Source organism: Pelodiscus sinensis, chromosome 25 (genome assembly GCF_049634645.1).
Source record: "Pelodiscus sinensis isolate JC-2024 chromosome 25, ASM4963464v1, whole genome shotgun sequence".
In the NCBI taxonomy this organism is placed as follows: Eukaryota; Metazoa; Chordata; order Testudines; family Trionychidae; genus Pelodiscus; species Pelodiscus sinensis.
In genome coordinates this window covers 293,624-305,946 of record NC_134735.1, presented here as the reverse complement: position 1 = coordinate 305,946, position 12,323 = coordinate 293,624, and the positions used below count along the sequence as shown (strand labels likewise).

Sequence of the window (12,323 nt, the reverse complement as noted above, 5' to 3'; positions counted from 1 at the left end):
GCAGCCACGTGTGGCCCTGTGACCTCAGGGGCTTTGCTCTACGTTCTTTCTCCGCATCTCCAGGCAGCGGCGGGCTGAACCAATCTGCAGCTCCCTGTCCCTGCCGCTCCCCTCGCCCCGAGCGAAGTGGTTTGATCCAGAACTTTGCGTTTAGCTCATTTTGGGCCCGCCGCGGTTCCGTACCTTGGGGGGCGGCGGTGACGGGTTTCCATGGGGAAGCGGCTGCGTGTCTCTGCGTCCCGGGGCGGGGCTTCTTATCTTAAAGGCGCCGCGCCGCGAGCGCGAGCGTCAGCACGAGCCGAGACCGCGGCGGTGAGTGGCCCTGCGGGGGGCCCCGCCAGATGCGGGGAGAATGGGGGGCTGGGTGCTTCCTGGTGGGGGCGGGGGGGTGCTGGCTGGGGGGGTGGAGGCGGGGGCTGGGTGCTTCCTGGTGGGGGGGGTTGGTGGAGGTGGGGGGTTTGGCGGGGGGGTTGGTGGAGGTGGGGGATCGGCGGGGGGGTTGGCGGGGGGGTTGGTGGAGGCGGGGGGGTGCTGGCGGGGGGGTTGGTGGAGGCGGGGGATCGGCGGGGGTTGGTGGAGGCGGGGGGGTTGGTGGAGGTGGGGGGGTGCTGGCGGGGGGGATCGGCGAGGGCGGGGTGCTGGCGGGGGGGTTGGTGGAGGCGGGGGTGCTGGCGGGGGGGTTGGTGGAGGCGGGGGATCGGCGAGGGCGGGGTGCTGGCGGGGGGGTTGGTGGAGGCGGGGGGGTTGGCGGGGGGGTTGGTGGAGGTGGGGGGGTGCTGGCGGGGGGGTTGGTGGAGGTGGGGGGGTGCTGGCGGGGGGGATCGGCGAGGGCGGGGTGCTGGCGGGGGGGTTGGTGGAGGCGGGGGATCGGCGAGGGCGGGGTGCTGGCGGGGGGGTTGGTGGAGGCGGGGGATCGGCGAGGGCGGGGTGCTGGCGGGGGGGGTGCTGGCGGGGGGGTTGGTGGAGGTGGGGGGGTGCTGGCGGGGGGGTTGGTGGAGGTGGGGGGGTGCTGGCGGGGGGGTGGAGGCGGGGGTGAGGCTGCTCCAGTAAAGCCCCCCCCCGTAGCGCACACCCCTGTGGGAGAGAACGGGGGTCCAGGGGTGCACGGCCCATGTGTCAGGCAACCGGACCCTTTCCGGGCAGGCTCTGTGCTCGGGGCGTCCCTGAAGGGCAGACAAGACTCCCGGACAAACTGGTCCCGCCCTGCCTGTGTCCCGGGCATTCCCACCACATCTCCGGCCCTGGCCCTTCTGCCCAGCCCAGAGCAGCTCAGCTGCCTGGCACGTGGACCCTGTGCCCCTGGACAGCAAGCCCCTTGGGCCTACCTGAGCTGGGGGATGTGGCCATGGGAGGCTCTTGCCCGCCTTGGGGAGCAGTAGCTCCCCACTCAGTCTCCGAGCAAAGCTTAGTGGGCAACCGCCTTTCGCATAAGGAAATGGGCTGGGAACATGCTTCAGACCCTCCTCAGTGCTTTTATGGACTGGGGGGCATGCAAGGGAGCCAGACCTTGTGAGAAATGAAACCAGATATTAATAGGGGCATTGTCGCTCCCAGCTAGATCTGGGGCTAAAATGAAGTTAGACCCAAGGAGTAAGCAGGGCCAACTGCCATCAGATTCACCCATGAGGAAGCAAAGGGGCCTCTTGTAGCTCTTCAGTGGGAGGTCAGCTGGAATGTGGGAACTTGGACAGTCTGGAAAATGTAAACCAAGAAGACAATCAAATAGCATGCCAGGGAGTCGGGCCAGAGAGAAAAACAGACAGGAGCACACTGAAATAATCCTTCGTGCCATTCTAAACTTCAGGTTCTTTACAAACTTTAACGTTAAGCTTCATGACACCCATGAGGTAGGTACCATTCATTATCCCATTTAATATATGGGGGAACAGAAGAAAGAGAAGTTAGCTGACTTGTCTAATTCCCACAGTGAGTCAGTGACAGAGCAGGGAATCCCTAATCCCTGGGCAGCATAGTCAATTTAGGTTATGCAATCTGAAGACTTGGTTTACAAGTTTGGGGTTTCTTTTTATTCCTTCCCCTTAGTGTATTATACAAATGCCTGTCTTCTCCGTGCAGCGGATTGCAGTGTTCAGGCTCCTTTGTTACTCTTTTATTCATTTCCTCTTTCCTGGAGCAGTTTGCAGTAGGTGGAGAATAGTTTACCTGGCAGCTGGAGATTTGCTGTACCCCCTTCCTCCCAGCAGCCGCGCCCATTGAAAGCGGATGCTGAGCTCATATTTCAGACCTTCAGTTTGATTTTTTTTCTGTGTCCTAGATGTGTCAGCCCCAAGGTTCCAGTCCTTGTTTTGAACCAGCCCAGCATACAGATAGTGATGCCTTAAGTTTCTGTGGGTCCCTTAGAGAGATTCTCAATAAACAAGAACTTTGCACAGCAGCAGATAACTCCAGATTTCAATAACTGCCAGGTTCCAGCTCATAGTCTGAAGGCTGGTGCCTGGATTTACTTCAAGCGTATTTAAATGCACATAAGATGAACAGGGCAAAGGGGAGAGCTTTGAGGACTAGCTGGCCCTCTCATTGGATGTTCAGCCTTCTACCAAGGGACTGTCCAACCTAATAAAGCAAGTGACACTAGTAACCCTGGAACTGGTGCAAAATCTGTGAATGTGGTGGTGGTGATATTGTGCCTAGGTGCGTGCTGAGCCTTTATCTGTGTAGTTAAATGTTATCTGAAAAGAGGGAGAATGGAATCTGCCCTAGAAGGGAGAACAGACAGCAGAGATCTAACCTGTATTATGCAAAGCTGGAATTGCCAGTGTGGCTGCTTTACACCTGAATGAGGGGCAGGTTCTGCAGCTACATTCCTCTGCTAGGAGGCCTCTGGTCATAGCTGATTGTACAGTGCTCTTAGAGGCCTGCTGGGAGGGGAAGGCCAGGCCAGACCAGACCTTGCAGTATGTCCTGGCTTTAACCCAGCCCGCTTTTACTAAATCAGTCTGTATGAGGCCTCACACTGTCCAGCCCGAAAGAGAGTCCATTGAAGAAGGAGCCCCTTGCATCACTTTCTGCTCAGGTCTTTCCTGCTCCCTTGAGAGCAGCAGGACAGAAGCCTCCTTGACCAGGAGGAATTAAGTGGGTAGGCTGTGCCAGTTTGGCTTCGCGGTGTTTAGCACTAAACTCCTGGTGCTTCAAAGGGGCCTGTGTTGAGGCAGGGTTGGACATGCATTTCTTGCTGGCTTGGCTAGACAGTGCCCTCAAGCAGCTAATGTTTATTCATGGACAGAAGAGGGTGGATCATGTTTATTCATGGGCAGAAGAGTGAGTGAGTCATTCGTGGCTGGTCAGAAACCTTCCCGTCCCTGGCTCTCTAGAGCCTCTTTTCCTGCAGGGACCAAGTGGGGAGTATCTGAAGGACTGGGACTCTTTTCCCAAACGTGGAAGGTAACCTCTGACTCTAAGCAAGACTGCTTAGATAAGCTACGCCCTGGAGAGTGCTCTGCAGAACCTACTCGCCACTAGAGAGAGAGAAAGTGATTTGATTGTAGCCTCCTTCCTCAACCATCCTAGCTGGCTGCTTCTCAGCTGCCCTGAAGGAAAGAGCCTCTTCTCCTGATCAGGCTGAGGACCCTCAGCTGGGTCCTGCTCCTCTTGTAAGGCAGGGCTCTCCTTTGCAATGAAAGGGGCTGGACTTGCCTGTTACATTGGCTAGATATGCAGGTGGCTTGCTGTAGTCCCACCATTTCTACTTTTTCCATTTTGGGGTGGGCTTAACCTGGGTTTAGACTTATGCTGCTTTTCTCCCCCTTCTGGAGTTGGAGTCTGTCAGGGGCCAATCCTGCATTTGCAGCAGGGTCTGCTTGGTGGCAAAGAGAGCTTTATTTCTCAGAGCTCATCTGTTTTGTCTTAAGTTCTAATCCTCCCTTTGTGACACCCTTGTTGGCTGCTGGATGTGATGTGAAGCAGGTGACTAAGCTCAGGTAGGCATAAAGAACCTCCCAGTGAGCCCTGTGCTCATGTGAGGCAGTATGGGCTTATGGTCTGAGTGTAGGATGGGTGAGCTAGGAGCCCATGAGCTCTAATCCCTGACTGCTATGACCCTTGAGGGGAAGTTGGTTCCTCTCTGGGTCTCTGTCTGCAAAACAAATGATCCGTTCTTCACGGGGGTAACTAGTGAGCATTGCTTTGGAGATGCTGACCTCTCTTAAATCCTGGGTGCATTAACTCTTCAGGGGGGCCCCCTAAGATCCAAGGTGGGTCAAAAATGAGGGGCGTACTGTGCAGGGGAGGGAATTGGGCACTTACCTGGTGCCGCTCCTTGGGGGTAACAAGTGGCTTTGTGTGGCCCTGAGCTTGCAGGCACCACCCGCTGCTGCTTCCATTGACTGGAGCTCCTGGCCAATGGGAGCAGCGCAGGCAGAGACTGCAGGTGAGCTCTGCTAGCTATGACACATGCAGCTGCACCTGGCTGAGGGCGGGGCAGTGTGCAGAGCTCCCCTCCCCTGCCAGGCAGATTTCAGCACTCAGGGGCTCGAGTGGCTGTAGCTGAGGTAGATCCCTTTGGCCTGAGCCTGCAGCCCCTAAAGCCCCTTTAATCTGGCCCTGCTTAACCCTTCTCCCTCACACACCCTTTCCCACGTAGGCTACAACAGAAATCAAAAGGGGCCTGGGGATAGGGTTACCAGATGGTTTTAAAAAAATACTGGACACATTTGGTCTCAGATGGAGGGGAGGGGGAATCGGCCAGTGGGAAGCAGGGCTGGCCGGGAGGAGGTTGCGGGGAGCGGGGCTGGCCAGGGGGGAACCAGCTGCCAGGGAGCAGGGCTGGCTGGGAGGGAGTGGCAGAGGGGGAACCGGCCAGCTAGCCTGGGTGCACGCAGATCCCAGGGTGCTGCCCATCCCACGTACGGTCCCAGCAGGGCGCATGGGCGACTCTGGCTCTGGGGATTCCATCCTGTCCCGGCCCCGCCCCCTCCTCTCTACTGCGTAGTTGCGTACTGACTGGCTGGTAGACACATTCAGTGTGTGTGAGCGTGTCTACCAGCCAGGTAGTACGCAACTACGTACTGATACTCATGATGATGATAATAATAAACTTAATTAGAAAATACCCGACATTTCTATATCTGGTATTTTCTCAATTCGTTTCCTGGACAGAAAGCTCAAATACCAGACTGTCTGGTTCAAAACCGGACACCTGGCGACCCTACCTGGGGATGGGTGATGGAAATGCTCAGTTCATGGAAAGAGAGACTAAAGATTAGGAGTGCTTAAGTTTTGAGAGAGGGCACAAACAAGAGCAGATGTTATGGAAGAATATTAAAAAATGAATGGGTGTGAGAAGGTGGATCGGGTCTTCCTACTTACCCTTCCTCATCGGAATGAGAGAATCATCAGTTAAACTGTGAGGCACCACAGTTAAACCTGAATGAATGTGTATGTAATGTGGAATTAACCTGTAGGACTCATTGCCAGTAGATATCAGACACCCCAAGATCTGTTCTTTGGATGGCCGTTACAGAGGATCGGAGGTAAACCCTCATGATTCAAGGCATCGGAGAAGCATTAAGGGCCAGATTTTTAGAGGTATTTAGATGCTGAGTTGCCTGGGTTAGGGAGTTACCCTCTGCTATCCCTGTGCTGGCTCTGTCTAATCATTTCCACCACTGCAGTGGCTGGACCCCAGGGTGCCCCTGTAACTCCAGTCTCTCCATTTGTGACCCCACTCATTGGGTTTTTCCATCCCATCTCAGGTGAGGATGGCAGAGAAGATTCTTGTGACAGGTGGGGCTGGGTACATTGGCAGTCACTGTGTGCTGGAGCTGGTGGAAGCCGGCTACATCCCTGTGGTGATTGACAACTTCCACAATGCCATCCGAGGTAAGGAGAGCTGCTGCCCCCAAGACTGTCTGTCACCTTGGAGCCCCAATGGCTCTCCGTTGCACTTGTGTGCCCATGGTCCAGGCCTGATCTCTGGTAGCATTACAGAATGACCTGTCTCCCCAGGGGGAGATGCTCTTCCCGAAAGCTTGCAGCGCGTGCAGGAGATTGTGGGCAAGAAGATTCTTTTCCAGGAGTTGGATATCCTCGATGAGGTGGCCCTGCAGACCCTCTTTCAGAAGGTGAGCACAGGAGCTAGCAGCCATGCTGCTGGGGAAGGGAAGGGGAGGGGCGGATACACATTTCCTGCTGTGCAAGGCGCTCTTTGGAGCAAGTGCTAAGGATGCAGGGTGGTGTAACTGGACTGGGAGCAGCAAGACAAGCGATTCCACAGGGCACAGGAAGGCTATAGAGCTAGTCAGGAAATGGTCTTTTTTCCCCCATTTCATGGAAAACTTCAACATTTTTGGCAACAAAATAAAAAACTGCAAAGTTCCAGCCAGAAGTAGGATGCCAACCAAAAATGTAGCTTTGGAACGGTCACAGCAGGGCCTCCTGGCAGTTTGGATGTTTCATGGCCCTGTTCTCTGGGCTGGATGTCCTGGGTGCATGAACCTCCCAGGATGCACCACAGTCTCCCTTCTTGCTGACTTGCCACAGTGCACCTTGGGAGATGTAGACTGTTGGGGAAACATAACCCATAGAGGACAATGTCTGGCAGCATGAGGCACTTGAAACCACAACTCGTAGGAGCCAGCATGGTGGTATTTCTGAATCAAATTATGGAGGTTTTCAGGTGTTGGGGGTTTGACCTAAAGTTGAATTTTTCTGTGGCTAGCAGACACTTTTTGTAGAAACATTTTGTTTAGTTGAAAACCCAAGTTTCTGTTGGGGGGGGGGGGGGGTTTCAAGCAGTTCCGGTGGCTTTTTGCTGGTATCATTAACCCAAGTTCTTTCCCAGCCCAGCATTGGCACTTGACCTCTTTTCTTTCTTTGCAGCACCATTTTTCGGCTGTGGTGCATTTTGCAGGGCTGAAGGCTGTTGGGGAGTCTGTTGAGAAGCCTTTGATGTATTACAAGGTGAACCTTATGGGGACCATTCGGCTGCTGGAGGTAAGCAGACCTCTTGCAAAAGGGCACAGGAGAACCCAGAACTTCCCCAGTGCAAAGGGCTAGAAGACCCGTGAGGCTGAGGACAAATAGGTTTGGTTTGTCTCCCTCCTAAAAGGCAAACTCCAGTTAAACATTGAAGGGGATTGAGGATGCAGGTAGAGCTCCCTGGGATCTCCCCAGGGGCTCTGTGTGCTGTACTAAATCATCCTGGGGAGGGAAGATCCAGGGAGTAAAGCGAGCTGTGGAGGTAGTCCTGGGTCCTCCATTACTCAGACTGTCAGCCCAGTAGAGGCTCGTGCAGACTAATTCCCCTACAGAATTACAACAAGGGGGTATTGGCTGCATACAGAAGAGCAGAAGAAAAAGGCAAATTACTCTGCAGGCTGAGCAACAGAGAGCTGGGAAAGACTCTTTGGCTGCCTGGAGAGAAACCTCGGGATCTCATCCCCCTGTTGACAGTCAAACTAATATTCTTCTCCAGGCTGTGGCCTTGGCTTGCTGCGGTCAGCGGTGCTGGGAAGGTGGTTTCTCAGGAAAGCCTAAGCACTACCAAGGGGCAAGTGAGCCAGTAGAGGGCTCTTCTGAGTGAGACCTGACCCCAGCGGGGCCCTAGGGGGCACTGTGCCTTGAGGTTCTGGGGAGCACCCCTAGCACATTTGGTCAGAGTCGGGGTGTTAGCTTTAGTGTCCTTTGAAGTTCTGTTCAGCCTCCCTACATTTCCTCAGTTGTTTGATCTGGCAATGACATTCCTCATGTCTGCAGTATTGGTGGGCCCTGTTAGACCCCAGAGGTGGCTGCGTTTCAGTGGTAGGTGGCATGGGCCTCATAGAGGTTGGCTACACATTACAGATGCGGGCTAATTAATACTAGCTGGCTTGTGCATATTGCTTCCTGGTGTTTCCCTGGGGCTCCACTGAACTGGTCCTTGCCTTCCCCTCTCAGACAATGAAAGCACATGGGGTGAGGAACATCGTATTCAGCAGCTCAGCCACAGTGTACGGAGACCCTGCTTACCTCCCGCTGGATGAGAACCACCCGGTTGGGGGCTGCACCAACCCCTACGGCAAATCCAAGTACTTCATTGAGGAGATGATACGAGATCTGTGCAAGGCCGAGAAGGTAAGAAGCATCCACTCGGCCCTGTGCATGCCCTTGAACCAGGGGGACTGGGAACACCTAAGTCCCAAGTGTTTCCCCAGAATTCAAGGCCTCATGGATCCTTCCATTCACAGATCTCCTCTAGCCCATGGGGAAGGGGATCAGTCACTCCTGCAGCGCTGCAGAAAGCCCTCCAAAACCCCAGCTCCACTTGGGCGAAGCAGTTAGGGGAGATCAGGGGCACACACTCGCTGGCCCCCTAATGTGGAACCCACAAGAATTGGGATCTGTGAAGTTTAGAGTCCAGGGCCCTTCCTTCTTCTGTGGGGAGCAAACTGCACGGGAGGGTGAATTCTTCATGGGGTGACCCATTTCCCACCTCCAGGCTCTCCCTGGGGACTAGGAAATCTGGGCCTTCTGTTTCCTACTAGAACTCTCGCAGGTTTTGAGATTTAGGTGGGCCGGGCAGTGCTCACACATCTGGTGCCCGTTGGGTGGGGGAAGAGGGGAGTTACGATTCCCGGGGCCCTATCTGCACTTCCTAGGCAGCGTGTCTGACTGGCGCGGTCTCTCTCCCAGGGTTGGAATGCTGTTCTCCTCCGCTATTTCAATCCCATTGGAGCCCATGAGTCAGGAAGAATCGGAGAAGATCCCCAAGGAATCCCCAACAACCTGATGCCCTACGTTGCTCAAGTAGGACCCCTCCTGGCAGGCTGCCTGTAAACAGTGCTGTGTGTGTGAGCCTCCGTCCGTGTTGCCGTTGTGTATCTCACGAGCCTGTTCCTTTGTGCAGGTAGCAGTGGGGCGCCGGGAGCACCTGAGCGTGTTTGGGGATGATTATAAGACGGCCGATGGAACAGGTGTGCTGCTCAGTGTTTCCGGCTTATCTTAAGCAGAGTAGTTACGGTAGATGCAGCCTGTTAAATGAGTGATGGGCTGCACCATCACTGACACGGTTTGCATCGTTTCCTGTTTCCTGCAGGTGTCCGGGATTATATCCATGTTGTGGATCTAGCCAAAGGTCACATTGCTGCTTTGAAGAAACTGAAGGAAAATTGTGGCTGCAAGGTAGCAACTGGCTTTAATCGGGGTGTTGGGAATTAGCAGAGCTGAGCTTCTCCAACATTATCATGGGCACAGCTGAACTAGCTCCTTTGACCTGAACCCCCATCCCAAAGTAGAGGCTGTTGCTAAAGGGGAAGTATATACACCCCCAACAGGGCTGCCCTTAGGCAAAATATGCAGCTGCTGAAGGGCACCAAATTTTAGGGTGCCCCTGCGCAGCCATGTATCCTTGTATTCCTCTGCTGGTTCCTCCCTGGCCCCTCCCCAGGGCTGCTCTCTCTCCCTTCCTCCGCCTGTTCCTCTCTGCCAGCTGCAGCTGACTTTAATGATGGCTCAGCAGGGACTGAGCTGTGGATAGGAGTTCTCAGCCTCTGCAGCTCTGCTTCCGGTACAAGGAAGCCCCTAAGCCGCACTAGAAGTTACATGAGGGGTAGAGAGCCCCAGGCCCTCAGCAAAAGCTGCACAGTGAAGGGGCCCTTGGTTGCGTAGGGTGTCCCCCGCCCTCCCTAGGCCCTGCAATTTGTAAGGGCGGCCCCAACTCTCAGGCCCTGTAATTATATAGGCAAAGGCAGTTTGCCCTGCTCCCTCTATTGGGCAATAAGAAGTAACTATCTTCTGTCAAATATAAGCTGGTTGACAGATAGTTGGTGAATCAAGTGTTAGGAATCTGGGGGGGGGTTGACAGGGCTCAGCTTTCACATGTGGCCCAGGTGTTTGGGAGCCCACCTTGAGCCAGCTGGGCCCCAACTTTCAGACACTGCAACTACTCAGCTCATCAGAAATCAGGCCCCATGGTCTCAAGATGAGCACCTGGAAGTTCGAGGGGTGGCTGAAGCTTTAGCTCAGTGTTTCTCAACCTTTTTTTTTTATAAAGTATCCCTCTTTCAAAAAAAAAAAAAAAAAAGTACCCCCTGTACCTACAGTTTTCAGACACACACATTTTTTTTTAATACCATTGCAACACACTTGTTTAAACAACTTAATCGTAGCTGGGCGGGCGATGAAATTTTTGGGCGTAAAAAGTACAAAAATAATAGTGCTGTAAAACACATGCAGTTTTCTCCACCTTTCACTGTGCTGAAGTCCCCCCGGACTTTTCTCGAGTACCCCTGAGGGTACTTGTATCACTGGCTGAGAAACACTGTTTTAGCTGAGCTGAAGGCTGGGAGCCAGGGGAGGGGCTACTCGGGCACAGACCCTGGAGCGAGAACCAGACAGGTTTTTTGTTCTACTTGTAGATCTACAACCTGGGTACAGGCACTGGCTACTCTGTCCTGCAAATGGTCAAAGCCATGGAGAAGGTGTCGGGAAGAGAGGTGCGGTGCTAATCCCAAGCCCCTGGCCCTGCATGAGCACCTGTTTGAAAGGCTGTGCTCTTTAGCTCTGCCCAAGGGATCATTCTCCCCTTGGTGCTAGCAAAACAGCAGCCAGGGCAACTGCTTCTAGCCTGGGGGAGCTGCTCTTCGAGGTCTGCGGTGATGGATGGTTCGCTCCAAGGGACTGTGTTTTGTGCTTCCAGTTGCGATCTTCCCTTGAAGTTGTCCCCTCTCCCAGTCCCTGGGCTGGGGGTCACCCCGCTGTGTTGCTTTCCCTTCAGGTAAAGTACAAGATCACTGCACGGCGGGAGGGGGACATCGCTGCCTGCTACGCCGATCCCAGCCTGGCTGAGCAGGAGCTGGGCTGGAAAGCTGCCTTTGGGCTGGATAAGATGTGTGAGTGCAACCCTTCCAAGCTGATTCTGACTTACCCCCGGCCTGCTCTCTCTGTGGGCTGCAGCTGGCCCCCTGCTGTGACTCGCCCCAGGGAGGTAGGGGTGGACAGTATACCACTCAGTGTGTGTGTACCCCACACTCCCCCGCTTTGGCTTTTGCCCAAGCTGCTTCCTTGTCCCCTGGGGGACGCTGGATAAGATGCACCCAGGGATTGATGCAGAGTCACCAATGAGTGTTCAGGAACTAACCGGTTTAGTTCCAGCCTGTTGCATTGGGCCTGGAGTTACAGCCAGCCCTCCTCCCCCGGCTGGCTTAGCCTCAGCCGCTGCCCCAACCTGAGTTTCTCCCTCTGTCTTGCAGGTGAAGATTTGTGGCGGTGGCAGGTGCAGAATCCCACTGGCTTCAGCAACAACTAGAGCATTGGTCCCGGGGAGCAGCCAGGCTGGTGCTGGCCTACGAGTCTGGGTCCCCCAGGGAGCGACAGTTGCTTTCTCTCTGGGGGCTGGCTGGCCTGCATCATACAGGGCAGCTGAACTTTCCCACCTTTTACCCAGGAGCTGACATCACTCATGCCAGGGGGCAGTGGAGAAAGCTGGACTCTGGGGGACGGAAGCTGAGCAGCCCTTATGCACACTCAGCCGGTGGGCTGCATAGAGCAGTTAAACCTCCCAGGCCTATTCAGTGGAATCCTGCTGTGAAGGAACAGAGCCCACCAAGCCACGCCGGGCTCCCATGGGAAGAAGCTTGCTCCTTCAGTGCCCAGGATCTTGGCTGCTGCTCCTTTCAGAGATGGTCACGGGCAAGGGCCCACTCACTACCTCATGAGTGCAGGACACAACTGCTGCAGCTACTCCAGGGCTGGGCCATGGCTTCACTTTTGTAACCCTGGGCCCATCCTGCCCCCCAGGGCTGGGAACAGCTGCACTCCTGGGCGGTTCAGTCTTCCATGGGCCAGGTTTACACCTTGCCTGTCCCACTGGAGCAGTTTGCTCCCTGCTTCAGTTCCTCATCCTTGCCATTAGGGACCAAATGAGATTGTTACTGTGTGGGTGTGTCTGGCCCCGCTAGCTCTACAGCAGTTGGGCTGGGTGTAGTCAGTAACTCTTGTAGGACAGCATGGGCCGGTGACAGGAAAGTCGCACTCCTTTACCTAGCCCTCTGGGGCTGTAGATGGGCCTCTAGCCACGGGCCTCGAGGTTGCCAGCTCCCTCAGCAAGTGGCTGTGGTAGCTACAGTCAGATTCCCCACAGCCTGCCTGAGGCAGGGGTTTGTTTTTCTAGCTACTGAAGGTTTTATTTATTACAGCAGCTCTACCCATTACTGTGGGCCACAGGGTCCCGGCTGTTCTCACGCCGCCTGCTCCGAACTGATGCTACTGAATGATGCGTTGAGAATTTGATTGCCTCAGGGGTTAGCATGATTCAGAACTGCTCCTACCGTTGAGAGGAGCTAGCGCCACGCTGCAGCACCAGTGCATTAAAGAGACCAACACAAGGG

General features: G+C 54.9%; 1 protein-coding gene across 3 annotated transcripts; it reads left to right on the top strand.

Annotated features, from left to right (window-relative positions):
* The first annotated feature begins 140 nt into the window (after positions 1-140).
* On the top strand, positions 141-12,322 carry GALE (UDP-galactose-4-epimerase). Of its 3 annotated transcripts, none has more exons than XM_075909120.1 (11): positions 141-312; positions 5,712-5,838; positions 5,965-6,080; positions 6,838-6,951; positions 7,894-8,070; positions 8,629-8,742; positions 8,843-8,909; positions 9,032-9,117; positions 10,353-10,430; positions 10,712-10,826; positions 11,187-12,322. In XM_075909120.1, exons 1-11 carry the CDS (start codon positions 211-213, stop codon positions 11,240-11,242), a joined length of 1,152 nt encoding a protein of 383 aa, XP_075765235.1. In that variant the 5' UTR covers positions 141-210; the 3' UTR covers positions 11,243-12,322. The 3 variants fall into 3 exon arrangements, with proteins under 3 accessions (XP_075765235.1, XP_075765236.1, XP_025044172.1); XM_025188387.2 differs by lacking the exon at positions 141-312 and adding an exon at positions 1,059-1,847; XM_075909121.1 differs by lacking the exons at positions 141-312; positions 10,353-10,430 and adding an exon at positions 1,057-1,847.
* Position 12,323: the final 1 nt, after the last annotated feature.